This window comes from Tamandua tetradactyla, chromosome 4 (assembly GCF_023851605.1).
Source record: "Tamandua tetradactyla isolate mTamTet1 chromosome 4, mTamTet1.pri, whole genome shotgun sequence".
NCBI lineage: Eukaryota > Metazoa > Chordata > Mammalia > Pilosa > Myrmecophagidae > Tamandua > Tamandua tetradactyla.
In genome coordinates this window covers 112,672,209-112,689,433 of record NC_135330.1, presented here as the reverse complement: position 1 = coordinate 112,689,433, position 17,225 = coordinate 112,672,209, and the positions used below count along the sequence as shown (strand labels likewise).

Sequence of the window (17,225 nt, the reverse complement as noted above, 5' to 3'; positions counted from 1 at the left end):
ATCAGAAGACTGAGAAGACTGGGGGAAGGATGATATCATTCATACTTTAAAACTTCAACTCCTATGTGAGACTAAAGGGAGAGTTATTTGGTGCAAAAACTTGTATTTTGAGTAGTGCATTTCCTAATTTAACTTGTATGATCAGTTTATTTGAACACCATAAGTACATGGAATCTTGAAGAGGGCATGAGATTTTTGCTGGTTTGTACAGGTTAGTATGATGCCCTGTTAAATCCCAGAGTGATTACGGCAGTGAGTAAAGAAGTATTTGCAAAGTCCCCTTGGCAGAACGGGGAGAAAGGAGGAAATATTCAACTTCCTCATTTGGAGAATTTCCGGTTCTCATAAGCAGTGGGAACAACCAAATCAATAGGCCAAGCCCTCAATATTGGGGTTCGCCCCTATGAAACTTATTCCTGCAAAGGACAGGCTAAGCCTACTTAAAATTAGGTCTGAGTCACCCCCAGAGAACCTCTTTTGTTGCTCAGATGTGGCCTCTCTCTGCAAGCCAGTTGAGCAGGTGAACTCACTGCCCTCCCTCCTATATGGGACCTGAGTCCCAGGGGTGTGTGTTAATCTCCCTGGCAATATGGGACAGAAATCCCAAGATAAGTGGGATCGAGCATCAAGAGACTGAGAAAGCCTTCTTGATGAAAAGGGGGAAGAGAGAAATGAGACAAAGTAGTTTCAGTGGCTGAGAGATTTCAAAGAGTTGAGAGGCTATCCTGGAGGTTATTCTTATGCATTATGTAGATACCTCTTTTTAGTTCATATTGTATTGGAATGGGTTGAGGGAAATAACTGAAACTGCTGAGCTGTGTTCCAGTAGTCTAGATTTTTGAAAACAACTGTATAAAGATTTAACATTTACAGTGTGACTATGCGATTGTGAAAACCTTGTGTCTGATATTCCTTATATCCAGGGTATGGACAGATGAGCAAAAAATACAGATAAAAAAATACATAGGGGGGACAAAGGATAAAATAAATTGGGTAGATAGAAACACTTGTGATCAATGAGGAGGATTAAGGTGTATGATATGTATGAGTTCTTTTTTTTTTTCTTTTTATTTCTTTTTCTGGAGTGATGCAAATGTTCTAAAAAGAAGGATCATGGTGATGAATACACAACTATGTGATGATATTGTGAACCATTGATTGTACACTGTGTATAGAATGTATGTGTGTAATTGAAAAAAGATTTCTCAATTAAAAATAGAATAAAGAAATTTCAAATGTGCAGGAGGTTGCAAAAAAAAAAGCATATCATCATACAAAAACTGAAAACCTAAATTTCCATCAAAAGGAGAATGGATAAACACATTTTGGTATATTCATTGTAATGTAATACTGCTCAGCAATAAAACAGAATCAACTACTAAAAACATAGATAGTAATGAATTATAACACAAGAATAAAATAAGAATCATGAGATCACATTGATACAAATAATAGTGAGTAGTGAAAGAAATGGGGGATGAGGAGCTCTTCTTAGCAACCACCAGAGCTATAAATATGGAATACACAGGGAAATTGTTTAATCTTAACATACTTTTCTTTTTGGTGTTTACATAGTATATCTCTCTTCTATACTTTTACTTTGTCTCCTATGTTTTACATGAGTCTTTCTTCTAAGCAGGATGTAACTGTTTTACTGCAGTTTAGCAATCTGTCTTTTTAGAGGACTGAATCTATTTTCATTTAATGTAATTTATTGATATATTTGGGTTTAAACCTGTTTTCTATTTGTCCCATCTGCTTTATATTCCTTTCACTCTTCTGCTTGTATATATTCAATATAATTGGGATCTTTTATCATTTTATAACTTTCCTCTATAAAATTCCAACTTCATATACAGCCTGTATTTTCTAAACTTCAGTTATTTGGGCACCACTACTTTTTGTCCTATCTAAATACCACCTTTTTCCTACTTGTCTATCATTAACATTTATTCTAAAAGGAAATGTTAGTACAGTAAGTGAAAAATTAGTATCACCTGCTATAAATACAAGAAACTATAACATTAAATATGAAACAAAAGTATACCACTTTGGGAAACACTTCCAAATTCCACAAAGCTTTGCCAAGATTTAGACTTGCTTTGTCTAAAATGGTAATCATTAGCCGTGTGCAGTGTTTACATTTAAATTAATTAAAATTGAAAAGCATTTAAAATTCAATTCTTCAGTTGTACTGGCCACATTTCAAGTGCTCAACAGCCATATATGGCTAGTGGCTATTGTAATGAACAGTGTAGATAATAGAACTTTTCAATCATTGCAGAAAAGTGTAGGAAGTGCTGTTCTCCACACTTTCTGATTCATTGCTCTACACTTCCTTACCTACCCCACTGATGAAGTCACACAGGGTATTTCAGTTCTTGGAATACACCAAAGCTCTATTCCTAGCTCTTGGCATGTTCTAATCCCTTTGCCTGAAATGTTCTTCCCTACTCTTTGCCCTGCTAGCTGTTATTCATTTGTAAAGTCTCATCTCATGAATACTTAAGGCCTTCTTCCTGGGCCATCAATCTAAAATAGCACTCCACTCCCGAATTCCATTCCATTATTTTCCTTCTCAAGCCTTTTAGCTTTTTTTCTTTCATTGCAATATTATAATTTACAAACTATTTTATTCCTATGTTTTTACTTCCCTGACCTTTGGCTAAACTATTGCAGTTGCTAGTTGTCACACCTGAAAAAGGTTTTAGATCAGGAAACAATGAGCTATTCAAAATTGCAAAGTCCACAAAGATGTACATCAAGACAAATGATGAAAAATCTGCAAGAAGTAACAGCTCAATAAAGTTGAGAAATTGTAAATATGGATTCATGTAGGGGGCTATTAATAAAATCTTATTTCACCTCTCAAAGTACAGATTCTCTGAGAATGTTACTGTTTTCAAAACACTCAAAGTGGAAAGACCAACAAAACTAATGAATAGAAAAGTTATTATAAAGTTTAGAAGTTTTTAAAGAGGAATAATAAAGCCTAAGCACATTTACATACAGTATTTAGAAAGCTGACTATATAATTTTAGCTAAGAAAATCAGTAAAAGTGAACAGACCTTGAAAGTGGTCCATATTAATCCATTTTCAATTCAAGCTGAAGGTGAGATGGAGGTTTTTCTTGGAGGTTGGTAAGCATAATAAACAAATTGGGTACCATATGCCTCAAGCTTTTCACAATTGGACTGAAGGGATAATGTGAGATTTTCTTCTAAAGTCACAAACTTAAAAAGTAAATTAGAAAAATAAATAAATAAATAGAATGGAATAGAATAAGTTAATCCTAATGTAGTCGAATGGGGAAGATATTCTGCATTTATTGATCAATATAAAGTGAAGTGACATGTTAGATTTTTTCAACATATTAAGTTACTATCTATGTATATCTAATCTTTAAGAAATGAAAAGTTCCCAACTATTGTAAATTAATGTAATCCTTTACTAAATGGTGAGGATAACTGCCCAAAATATCAGACAGCTGACTTAATATCTAATTATAATTTGTTAACTCTTACTTTATTTTGGATTGCAGACATACTCTTGCTCCTTATCTACACAATTCCTTATTACTAGCAGTTGGGGTCCAGCTGTGCAATTATGGCAAATGGACAAAGTGGACCTATCACTTATGAGACAAAAGGGCTTTGGCTATACTAGCAAATAATGTACAGACCAGAAGATGTTTTCAGAACTACTGAGAGAGTTTAATTATGGAAAATTAAAAAAAAAAGATTTGCTGTAGAAGAACTCTAGAGGAGTAATACTGAAACAGTTGAAAAAAAAAAATTACGAGACAGTCTATTCCCACTGGGAACATCAAGCGCTGGATCCTGTGACCAAGAGAACAAAGGGGTAGCTCTGAAATGTTCTTTCACATCACAGAAAGATATTAAAAACTAAAAAGGCAACAGATTTAATTACATGGTTTTCAGTCTATAAATAATTAACTTGTGAAATTTACCTAAATCAGTGGACAAAAACAGAATATTATTAGCTATATTCTACAATTCTAGGAAGTAGACCTTCAAATCTTTATTACAGAGAACAATATTATCCACAAGAATTAGGAAATAGTTTCCTAAAGGGTGTTCATTCTCCAGTGTCATTAAAGAATTTCATCTTTAATGGAAAAACCGATGCTGTTGAGAAAAGTAATATAAGCTTTAGGTTTTAACAACACCCGTCTGAACAATGATCAAGTTACAATTTTGAAGTATTTCCATTATTATTGTTATTATTGCCTATCCACAAATTCTGCAGCTTGGAGCCCATCTGAAACCCTTCTAAGAGGCCCCTTCTTGACTTAAGTGTGTAAACCGAGAACAGAGCAGGTATACTGCAATTTTAAAAAAGCCTATCTGTTTTACATATTAGGCTGGAGGCACTTTAATGCAATCAAATATTTTTATGAAGAAGGTGAAAATTAAAATAGGCTTTTACATATTTAACAGCTATGATATAATAAACTTCATATCAAAGATGATAGTTCTGAAGAAACTATGATGGTGGGACTTAATCTCAGATTAAATAGGTTGGTTAATTCTTGGTATTTCAAGTATTACTGAGCTATATTTCAAGTATATCTTCAACTCTTATCACATTATTTATAGCTGTCCAAAGATTTAAGTGTAAACTATTTGGAGCACAAAACATGTGACCTTGATGACAGATGTTTCAGAACATCAGAAACAAAATTAATGAAGAACAAGTAAGTTCTAGGATAAGTAAAGGGAAGGTACATTTATTAAAAATAAAAATAGGAGGCAGTTTCCAATAACAACAACAAACAACACTTAAAATCCAAATACATCCAATATACACTGAACCAATGTGCACACACACACAAAAAAAATTAAACAATATTTTAGAACCTTCAAAAGGAAAAAAGTATTTTGGCTCCCTCTTGCCAGATACCTGCTTACAAACACACCATACTGCACCAACATTCTCTTTTAAATATTCTGTATAACACATACTACAGAGTATGCAGTTACTTTGATGAACACATTGTTTCTGAGTAAAATCATGGTTTCCGTATGGATGATCCCAGAACATAAATCAGTGGCTCCATTTCATAAAAGTATCTGTAGTCTGGAAGAGCAGTGACAATATTTTCTGAAATCTTCAGTTTTAATAAAAGGTACAGGAAAAAACCACTAATTCTAGATTTCACATTATTCTGTATGAGTATCAAGTACTGTGTAAAAATTAATGTAAAATCTTGTTAGTCAAAATTGGTGTTTTTAAACTTCAGATTCATATCCTTCTCCACTCTTTCAGCATGGCTGAGAAATCGGCACTGCTATTGTCACCAATAATGCTTGTCAAAACGAAGAATGCTGAAACAGAATACGCAATGTTGAAGGAAGATAGTACCAAAAATGCCTTAGTGAGCTTCAGTCTTAAGACACACACACTTCCTGTTGGATATTGGACTGTGAGAGTTTATTATCCTCAGTCTTTTCATGTCCTGGGGCATGGCAAGTAGTTTTCCGCTTAAATAGCCGGAGACTCAATCGTAATAATTCATTGTCTACCATTGGAGCATTAGTATAAGCTTGTTTTACCGTGCCCTATTTGGAAAAAAGAAAAATAAAAACAAATTTTAAAAAGATGTGTACATTATTCGCAGTGAGAAAGACAGGCAGGCTAAGCTCTAACAAAAATATCAAAGTTTATAAGAATGCTTAATTTTGGATGGGTACTAAATGAGCTTTACTGGATTTCAAACCAAAATTAGGAAATGTCAGATTCAATGAACCCTAGAAAAGAAAGAAACCTTTAGATATCACCCAGTCAAATAGCATCCTTAAAAGTAGGAATCCTCTTTCTACAAAGGTTCCATGCATTATGATTGCTTTCCGGAAGTCTGCAGCCTCCATATGGGCCAGGTAGGTCCTGGGGTGCAGGGGGCTAGCCTCTTGGGGCATCGATTGGTTCCATCCCCCTACTCCATATTATCAACAGCTCTTTCCATCATGAGAAGGTTAGAGTGGGCATGACCCAGATGCCCTTGAAGATCAAGGAAGAAGGTGGAGTTGTAACAGAGAAAACAGGATTTGACAGATGAATATGATTGCTGAACCTCTGTACTGATATTTCTTTTAGTCTCCAGTATCTTAGAGCAGTTAGAGGGAAGGATCTAAAATTGTGGAACTGTAGCCCATGTCAAACTCTGAAATCTGAAATCTGTTCTACAACTTATTGTTGCGGTGTACTTTGAAATGTATTTTTTTTGTATATTTGTTATTTTTCACAATCAAAAAAACATAAAAAAATAAGGAATCCTCTCAGCAGTCTCTGCAAGGAATGAATCAGTTTTTACTTGATTATTTCTACAAAATAAACTGACAAAAACCATACTGCACATTCCATTCTTGAATGGGGTTAATTCTTTCACATGTTGAAATGAAATCTTTTATGATCTATACTTCAATTTAATCTTTCTTTTTACATGATAACCCTTCAATTCTCTGAAGAGAAGCACCATTACTTACTTCCTCACATTTTTTTCTTTTGTAAACTAAACATTCCATGTTCCTTATCTCTCCAATCAAAGTCCGAAAAAACACAGGCTCTAGAATTGAAGAAATTCTCTAGAAGACAACTGATCAACACAGTTTTCCAAGAACTGCCTCCTCTTTGTAATAAAAATTTCTATTATTGTAGTTTTAAGATACATTATTATTTTTGGCAGTTATTGTCATAAAATTACGTTGTGTTCTCCAACCATGTGCATAATGAAATTAGGGTAACATGAATTCCTAAAGCATTCAGCTATTTCTCTTCCTTTCCAGAATCCTCAAAAATAAATGACAGTGGTTTCATCACATCTGTACTCTTTTTCAAAAATGTATTTTATTTTATATATTGTGTTATGGTAAAATTGACTTTTTTATGTACAATTCTGAGTTTTAACTCATGTATATATAGATTCATGTAACCATGACCACAGTCAGGATAGAAAAACTGTTTTATTACCCCCCAAAATTTCCCGTTTCTGTCCCTTTATACTCACACCCTCTCCAAAACTCTAACTCCTGACAACCACTGTTATGTTCTCTGTTACTACAGTTTTTGCCTTTTCCAGACGTCATATAAATGGAATTGTAAGGTATATCATTTTTGAGACTAGTTTCTTTCAGTCAGCATAATGCTTCTGAGAGTCATCTGTGTTGTTTAATATACTGATAGTTACTGAATTTACTGATCAGTATATACTGATACTTTTAATTGTTAGTTATCTATTAAATGGATGTGCCACAGTTAATCTGTCAGCCTGCTGAACATGAGGGTTGTTTCAGATTTGGGAAGATTATGAATAAAGCTGCTATAACATTTGTGTACCGGTTTTTATACAAACAGAAGTTTTCATTTTCCTAAGGTAAATAACTAGGAATGGAATTGCTGGGTCATATAGTAAGTGTACATTTAACTCTATAAGAAATAGCATATAGTTTTTCAAAGTGGCTATACAAATTACATTCTCACTACAATATATCAGTTTCAGTTGCTCTGCATCTTTACCAACACTTGATATTGTCAGGATCTTTTGTGTTGTATTATCTTTTAGCTACTGTAATGGGGTAATGGTATCTCACTGTGGTTTTAATTTGCATTCCCTAAAGGCTAATAATGTTAAACATCTGTGTAAATGCTTATTAAGTGTCCACCCAGCCTCTTGGTGAAATGTCTAATTCTTTTGCCTGTTTTAAAAATTGAGTTGCTTCTTGTTAAGTTTGTTAAGTTTCAAGAATTCTCTATATACTTTAGATAAGTCCTTTTTCAAACTTGTAATTTATAAATCACTTTCTCTCAGTCTTTTCAGTCTCTTTCAAAGAGGAAGTTTTAAATTTTGATGAAAATTAACTATCTTTAAATAATAAAAAAAAATTGTTCAAACTGCTCCCCCTCCCCCCCCATCCCCAAAATCAATTGGTCATATTTGTGTGAGTCCATTTCTGGACTCTGCTCTGTTACACTGCTCTAAGTATCTATTCCTTCACCAATACCACAATATCTTGACTGCTCAAACTTTATAGGAGGTCTTGAAATAGGTTACCACGAGTTCTCCAAATTTATTCTTTTTATTTCAAAAGTGTTTTGGCTATTCTAGTCCCTCTGAATTAGCATGTAAATTTTACAGTTTGTCTACGTCTATGAAAAATCCTGTTTTTCAGGATAGAATTTGGGAAGAATTATAATATTAACTATACTGAGTTTTCTAATCCATGAACATGGCATGTCTCTCCATTTATTTAGGTCCTTGATTCTTCTCAATGTTCTGTAGATTTCAGCAGATAGATCCTGCAGGCTAGTAGGGGCAGGAACCTGGGAACATTACAAAATATTTTTCATAAAAACAGGGCATGATTCTGATGAGACTGCAACCATACAGTCTTTATCAACTGAAGTTTCTTATGTGAACCACAAGCCCAGAAAATGATTTTTGAGTGACTATTTCTCAATGTAGCACACAAAGCATAGTTGTGTACCATTCTAAATGCAAAGGAGAGAAGTTGATTCATTACATATCTTGGCTGCTTAGAGCCTTAAGGCTTAATTCTCTTACAGAAACGTTCAGCTGAGAAAATCTGGAAGGAGATGGAAATCTAAGTAATAGGATAAAGAGAAGTACACACTGAAATGAGCATACGAAGGAAAAGTATAGCAAATGTGTTAGAAGAATCCTGAATTGGGTCTTTAAGCAGGGAAACTTAGTAATTATATAGTCAAGACATAATTTTTAAAAAGTCTATTATTAACCTCATCAGTTTCCATTTTAAATCTCTGGAGATGAGTTTGTCCCTTTCATATAAATTTAGTCCCTACCCCCTCCAAAATTTGACTATTTTTCTTTAATGAATTATCCTTTTCTTTAGCAATGTTATAACTTCAAAAGATAATCCCATGGTTTCCTATACACCCCCAAACAAAAAACTAATAAAAATGAACATATCAAGTTGTCAAATACAGATCACACAGTGATACAAATTAAAACAAAGTAAAGCATGAAGCAATTTTTAATTATTTGAAAGTATATTTAGGGCTTAATATAGGCAGCTCATTCAGTCACTATTTCCCTAATATTTTATGACAAACTATCTTGTCATACCATCCATCCTAACCCTCAACTTCCAAATAAAAACCTCAGTTTCTTAAGTTTAAAAAGCCCAAGCTGTTGTTAAGTTTCATCATCACATCTGTTTTAATTACAGCTTAATTACTATTTTCTTTACTTTTCACTTCCCATAATTCTTCTGAAGTAAATGTTTATATTATCACTTCCATTTACTTCTTTCTTTCAATTTAAATAAATTTCTAACATATGTTCTTATCTAAAGAAATTTTCCACAAATGAGTATTTCAGAGAAACAGAGTATTTTAAACCTTTTTTATGCACCAAGTTTTGAATAACAAATAAGCTGTTATCAAAACAAATATTTGTTAATACAAAGGAAGTAAAATTAATATAAACATTAAGAGAATCTTCCTTTTACAAGTATAAGACAAAGAAACTAAATTCACAAAAACAATGAAATCATAATCTTACTTTAAAGTAATCAAATGGAAAAACATGGCATTTGTACTATTTACCAAACACTTTACATTTTGTCCAAGGAAACGACAGTACCTTTTCATTTTTAACAAGCTGCTTACGGATTGCAGAATCCCTTCTGAAGCATAATGCTTTACAACATGGTCCAAGATTACTAAGAAGGCTTGCTCTTTCTTCTTTTCGTAGTAATGCAGCCATGTTGAGAGCCCCCAATTCATGTTCAAAAAGACTGTCTGCATCTTACAATAAAAATGAACATATGTTATGTTTCCCTAAAAAAGAAAAGTGTTACTAACGCTTAGTTCAATATTCTACAAAGCCTATATTTTATCAAAGTTGGCAACAAAAATGAAAAGTATTTTACATTAAAGGCAATATATTCCCTGTGAAGAATTTTCTACATATAGTTAGTTATGTTGCTAGTATCAAACGAAAATAAATGTTCTGATAGCTACTTTAAATGTATCAGATATAAGCAAAACGTCTTGGGAGAGAAAAGATTGATTCTCTCAATCTACTAATCTGAGTAAGACTGAGACAAAACCTTCAAGTTAAGAATCAATGAAGTTACATTCAGCCTGTTGTGTACCTTTAACACTTCTTAAAGATCTACATTTCAAGACTTCAACATATAACAAGCTTCAAATATGATAATATTCAAGACTGTGACCTCTAGGAAATCATTTAAGTTAGAAAAGTGAGTACGTGTTGGTCAATCTGCACATATCCTCGATCTGGTCGATCGAGGGATTTAATTTAATTGGGACAATGCATTAAATTAAAATCACTCAATTTTAAGTCACAACATGCTAGGCAGCGAAAAAAAATATGTAACCTTTATAAAAATAGAAGAAATAAGGAAAGATTTGATAAAAATTAACAGGTTGAATTAAAAATAGACCAAAAGGAAGTCAAAATAACAGAACACAGCCAGCCTGTAATCCAAACAAATAAAAAAGTGGTAACTTCAAAATTAACATTTTAAGGGTCAGCCAAGAGTACTAAAGGCATCAGGCATATTGCTTCTACTCAAACAGGTTACTGTCACACTTGCAGAAGAAGGCAGCAAATAACACCTAGGTAAAGCAAAACAGACACACTTGACTAAGAATGTGCTGTATTACATACTTTCTTTAAATTTTCTGAATGCAAAGCATAATAGTGAGATTAGTTAATTAACAAAAAGAAACTAGTGCCATGTTATATACCCAGTCATTAGGTAGAAAACATAAGAAAAGTGTAAATAAAACTGATAAAGGATACTTGATGCTATAATTACTTTGTATATACAGTTAGCCATGAGACATGACTGGAGGACAGTATGTACTAATAAAAAAAGTACTCTGATTAGTTACTACCTAAACCACTTACCTGTCAGAATCTTCTGAGGAGCTTTTTAAAATTCAGTGCCAGGATAACTGAACTTAACTTTTATTGTCAGTTCAGGTGAACACCATAAGCACATGGAATCTTGAATACAGTGTGAGATTTTATTGGTTTGTCCAGGTTAGTCTGATGCCCCGATAAATCCCAGAGTAATGTGGGCAGTAAATAAAAAAGTATTTGCAAAGTCCCTTTGGTGGAAATGGGAGAAAGGAGGAAATACTCAAATAGGGCATTTGAAGAATTTCTGACATTCTTGCAAGCAGGGGGGACAACCAAATCAATAGGCCAAGCCCTCGATCTTGGGGTTCACCCAAATGAAACTTATTCCTGCAAAGGATAGGCTAAGCCTACTTAAAATTAGGCCTATAAGAGACATCATCCCCAGAGAACATCTTTTGTTGCTCAGATGTGGCCTCTCTAAAGCCATCTCAGCAGGTAAACTCACTGCCCTCCCTCCTACATGGGACATGATTCCCAGGGGAATAAATCTCCCTGGCAATGTGGGACAAAAATCCCCGGATGAGCCAGGACCCAGGGATTTCTCAATCAAGAAATTGAGAAAGCCTTCCTGACCAAAAGGGGAAGAGAGAAATGAGGCAAAATAAAGTTTCAATAGCTGAGAGATTTCAAACAGAGTTGAAAGGTTATCCTGGAGGCTATACTTATGCATTATATATATATCCATCTTTAGTTTATGATGTACTAGAGTAGGTGGAAGGAAATACCTGAAACACCTGAGCTGTGTTCCAGTAGCCTAGATTCTTGTACACGATTGTATAAAATATAATGTTAAAAAAAAACAAAACAAAAAACCAGTCTCTAGGCCCTGCTACCAGATCCACAGAATCTGCATTTGGATAGAACTTCCTATTTCCCAGGAGAAGGGGATGCTAAAACACCCACTTTACTTATTATGAAAAACAGCCAATGTGTTGAAATCAGGCTCTGCTTCATTTAGCCTTGGATAAAAAAGTATTAATCACTTTGACATCTGAACTTCTCATCTTTTAAAAAGTAGTTTTGATACAGGAGCTGCATTGTATTATTCTTCAAACTTTTCTGCGCTTTTAAATTTTCTTGAAAATAAGTTTAAAAAAGGAATTTTGACCACAAGGATTAAATAATGAATATAAATGATTCCACAAAAAACAGTTCCTTTTTTCTAAATGTTATTTCAGAAAAGAACCCTTTTCAAAGGCATCTTAATATTTACAGCAGACATAATCAAAGTGGAATGGAATTACCTTTGGGTTTTTCTACAAGTCTCTGACATGTTTCTTTTACTCTGGCAAATAGTTCAGAACCTGCCAACTTTTTAGAAATTCCAGCTCTCAGCATAACAGCTCCAGGTGTGAATTTTAAGAGTGCGGCTCCAGGCTCTCGTGGTTCTTTTGGATGCTTTGGCATAAGACCCGACCAATCCACGTCTATCACATCTAATGGATCTGTAAAAAGTTAAAAGAGAGAATTGTTAAACATCAAGAAACAGTATTCTTGTTACCAAGAGAGAAACACAAATTAAGACAAAATACAGGAAGCTCTAAATAACAAGTTAAATCAAAAAAGATCAAATTCTTAAAAGGAAAGCTATTCCAGAAACACTAATATTTAGAATCTGAGGACCTGTATGAATAAAAAACAGTCTTTCCACCAAAAGAAAACAGAGATGCAAACAAAAAACCCCATCCCTACAAATAACTCATTCAAAATGCATGAGTAATCACTAATGAAAGAACTCTATTATTTTACTAAAATCAGATCTGAGGTTTTGGAACTTGACAACAGGATTCTTTGAAGAGTTAAATCTACAAGTATATTTATGTTGCACATGTGTATTTGCACACATGTGTTTTAACTCTAAAAACAATTCATTGTGAAATTATTTTAAGAATCAGACAGTAACTATTACAACATCAAGAGCAAGTAACCCATCAATGAGAAGGAACAAATGAGGAAATTAAAATGAATTATGTTCCATTTGAAATACCTGATATCAGATAATAATAAAGATAACAGTCATATTATACCACTTTCCTATATTAGTAAAAAAAAATGTAAAATAGGAAATGAAATCAAAATAAGAATTTTTATAATTTACATACCAGACAAAGCAAAGACACTCACTATGATTAAAAAAAATTTTAACAAACAGACTTAACTGGGATGCTTCAACAGAACAAGGGAAAGGGGGGTGTTGCTTTATGGTGTAGTAACTAGGGTGAGGTCTCTGGCAATGCATACAGTACTACAAGTCAAAATATTAATTACTGAATTTAGAAAACAGCAAAGAGAAACAGTGTTCAAAATAATTTCAACTACTATAAATTTATGAATGATTACTTACAGAGTGAGTTTGTGGCACCAAACTCACTCTGAAGCATGTCCCATATACCTACCACCTAGAATACCACGTCCCATATATCTACCATCTAGAAATCACTGTTTGGTTAAATTCAGGTCCCATAATGTGCTGCTTTGAAATTGTTAGGTACCCCAGAAAAGCCATGTTCTTTTAAATCCAATCTTGTGGGGGCAGACCTATTGTTGGGTGGGACCTTTTGCTTAGGATGTTTCCATGGAGATGTGACCCAGCCCATTCAAGGTGGGTCTTAATCTGCTTACTGGAGTCCTTTAAGAGGGAGATATTTTGGAGAAAGCACAGATACTTGGAGAGCTGATACAAAGATGAAATCCAGAGTTTGCTCCACCAGAAGCCAGAAGGACCCACAGGAGCTAAGAGAACCATTTTGAAATCAGCCCAGGAGAGAAGGGCCAGCAGACATCACCATGTGCCTTCCCATGTGATAGAAGAACCCTGGATGTCATCGGCCTTTCTTCAGTGAAGGTATCCTCTTGTTGATGCTTTAATCTGGACATTTCCATGGCCTTGGAATTGTAACTTATAACTTATTTAATACCCTTTGTAAAAGCCAATCCATTTCTAGTATACTGCATTTCAGCAGCTTCAGCAAATCAAAACACCAAACATAAATCTTGAATTCTGAAAAGAAAATCTCGGAATCTTGCTATTTTAAATGAGGCCCTTTCTATTTCATAGGCAACTCTCACTGAGTTAAACATAAGCATTAAGTTACTGTTAATTACTGTTCCAGTAACCTTGATTCTTGAAGAAGACTGCAGAACTATACAGCTTTTACAATGTGACTGAGTGATGTGAAAACCTTATGTATGATGCTCTTTTTATCCAGGGTATGGACAAGTGAGTTAAAAAAAAAAATAAGGATTAAAAAGTAAACAATAGGGGAAGATAAAAGGTAAAAAGTGGGTAGAATGAAATACTGTGAGTCAATGAGAGGGAGTGGTAAGGAATATGGAATGTATGACTTCTTTTTGTTTTTTCTTTTTATGTCTTTTTTCTGGAGTGATACAAATGATATAGTGAATACACAACTATGTGATTATAAAATATCATACATGTGTGGATATTTCTCAATAAAAATATTTTTTTAATAAGCACAATAGACTATAATTTTTATTTTACTGGACTTGCAACCTTAATTAAATATCAAGGAGAAAATTCTAACTGCCTGATATCAATTCCCACAGCATGGGAGGGAAAATAGATACCTTCCCCACAAATTAGTCTTTATGTTCAACCACCTCTGCCAGTAATTACCTGGCATCTTCTCATCATCCTGTTGATCCTCTCTTTTTTCAGCATCACCTGCTAGAATTTCATCTAGCTCATCATCACTGATCGGTTCATATCCCTCTCCAGCACCAGATCCTAATGAATGTGCATCATCTAACTTGGATTCTTCATCTCCTGTTAAACAGATAAATTAATTTCAGTCTCAAGGAAGAGATGTTTAAGTCAAGCCAAAGCGATAAAGGCTATGAATACAAAAGAAAAATCTGAAAAGCCTTTTTTATCAGAAAAATGTTCCTTATTATTCAACACTTGGTAATTCCAAAAGAAAATAAAAAGTATTATCTACATGCCATGGAATATTATTCAGCTGTATAAAGGAATGAAGGTCTGATACATGCCAAAACATGGATAAATCTTGAAGCCATCATGTTTAGTGAGGCTAGCCAAGCACAAACAGGAATACATTATATGATCTCGCTTATATGAAACACCTAGAATAAATCAATTTGATAGAGACATGCAGATTTTAGAGACATGTAGATGGGAAAGTTCTGGTAATGGATGGTATGGTGGTGAGGTTACTGCAATATTTTGAATGTAATTAATCCCACTGAATGGTATGGTTGCAAGGGGTTGCAATAGGAAAGTTTATGTTGTATACATGTTTCCACGATTAATAACAAAAAAGAGGAACTCAATAGACAATGACAATTAAATGAAATATATGGTCCTTGACAGAAACTAATAATAGAAGAGAAAAAGCTTAAAAGGACAGTACTGGTTTTTGAAAAAACTGCATTACAGACTCTAGGCTTTATATCAATGCTGAATTGCTTAAATGTGATAATTGCACTTAAGGTGGTTACATATATGAATATCCTTGTTTTTAGGAAATGTATGTGGAAGTATTATATGTTTAGGGAGCATGATGCATACAACCTATTCTCAGATGTTCAGAAAAAAGGTAGACGGATGGATGGATGGCTAGACAGAATACAGTAAATGTGACAAAATGTTAAAATTGGTGGAATTGAGTATGGAGGAGGGTATGTTGCTGGAGTTCTCTGTACGGGTGTTCTTCACTTTTCTAACTGTCCTGTATATTTGAAATTATTTCAAAATAAAAAGTTAAAAGAATTACAATATGGAGAGCAATAGCAGAATAGGTTTTAAATTAAAATATGAGAAATAAAAGCTACCATTAATACATTGATATTGGTGGTAGGTGTTGTGCTGATTTTTGCCAGAAAACTAAGTAAACCCAAATCCAAATCTAACATCAAAAGAAGACAGTCAATTCTTGGCTTAAATAAACATATTAACTAAAAAAACAAACAAACAAAAAACTGGCTGACTTAATAATAAAATTTATTTGAAACTTAAATCTTAGTTCACAATATTTTGCTCATGACATCAAAAGCTTCATGGCAGTAGGGTAAAAATATAAAGACACCCATTAACTCTTCCCCTACAACCCATCCCTTCTTCCGTATTTTCTTCAAATATTAAACTTAAAGAAAAATGCTGTCATACAATTTAAAAATATATTTTTTAGTTACATTAGTGTATGTTCTATTTATTTTACCAACTTTTCTAAATCACCTGGGCTAAGCTTTGCCTCCTGGTGAATTGGTTGTGAACTTAATCCCAAAACTACACAGCATGCGTAACATTTCACTAGTTATCCATACACTCTCATAAGTCTACAAAACTTGTTTTCAAAATGTAAAAGTATGCTTTATGGGTTTGGATTTGCAGCACATACAACGAGAAAACACAAGTTTTTTTATAAATACGTTTATGTAGCCATTCTAATAATTTTCTATTCTAGCAAACTCTAGAATCAACTCCAGATACCCCCACTAATCCCTCCCCTAAGGCTATCAACATCCTCATAGAAATGCATACATTAAGTGTATATAAGAGTTTTAATTTTTCAAGTTTACCTAGCTCATTTTCTTACTTAAAAAATTTTTGTCACACAGTAAGAGATTCAACTATAGATTTCATGCTGCATTATTTGTGATCACAGCTAGTAAATGAAGGATACTTACTCCAATCACAAAACAACTACTATGATGATTAGTTAAATTACATTGAAGTATACCCCAAGGCTGTACCTCCATAATGGCTCATGATTTGATGTTATTTACAGTCAAAACTGAGATGAAAATGTGATGTGAAGAAAGCTGAAGTGGAAATGATTTTTCAAGTCAACAGTGGGGAAATACAGAACAGAGTGGCATATCTGGAATATCTCATCAGATAACCAAGAGATGTAAGGATGCTTACAGTTTGTAAAGAATGTGATTTTTACTCTGGGTCCAATGCTACAAAATGTTAAACAAAAAGAATAATAAAATATTACTATCTACATACTTCTGGGTGTTTGAAGTGGAGAGATTATGGTATTTCAAAGGGGTAAGCATTGATACCAGAACTGGAGAATCTGAAGGAGGCAGATTTTCCAGGAAAATTCTCATGGGAGCGATTACTCACCAAGGAATAAGGCACAGTGCAAGTTTATTTTTATTCATTCTAGTTTTAATGATTAAGAAATAAAAAGTGATGGTCCCTGACAGAAAGAGCATAGTACAGTGGGGTGAAAACCATGGAAAATATTTTAATACAGTGTGAGGATAGTATTAACAAGGCAC

General features: G+C 33.7%; 1 protein-coding gene across 6 annotated transcripts in view; it reads right to left on the bottom strand.

Moving 5' to 3' along the window:
* Positions 1 to 3,701: 3,701 nt before the first annotated feature.
* The window catches only part of ZC3H13 (zinc finger CCCH-type containing 13), a 92,689-nt gene continuing 79,165 nt past the window's right edge, over positions 3,702 to 17,225 (bottom strand). For 5 of the 6 annotated variants that reach the window (XM_077158266.1, XM_077158268.1, XM_077158270.1 and 2 more), the window contains 4 exons: positions 14,593 to 14,742; positions 12,200 to 12,400; positions 9,645 to 9,808; positions 3,702 to 5,583 (listed from right to left, as the gene is read on the bottom strand). In XM_077158266.1, the coding sequence (XP_077014381.1) occupies positions 5,413 to 5,583; positions 9,645 to 9,808; positions 12,200 to 12,400; positions 14,593 to 14,742 (686 nt within the window). In that variant the 3' untranslated portion in view covers positions 3,702 to 5,412. The remainder of the gene's footprint in view (positions 5,584 to 9,644; positions 9,809 to 12,199; positions 12,401 to 14,592; positions 14,743 to 17,225) is intronic. The other variant, XM_077158271.1, reaches the window with a different exon arrangement.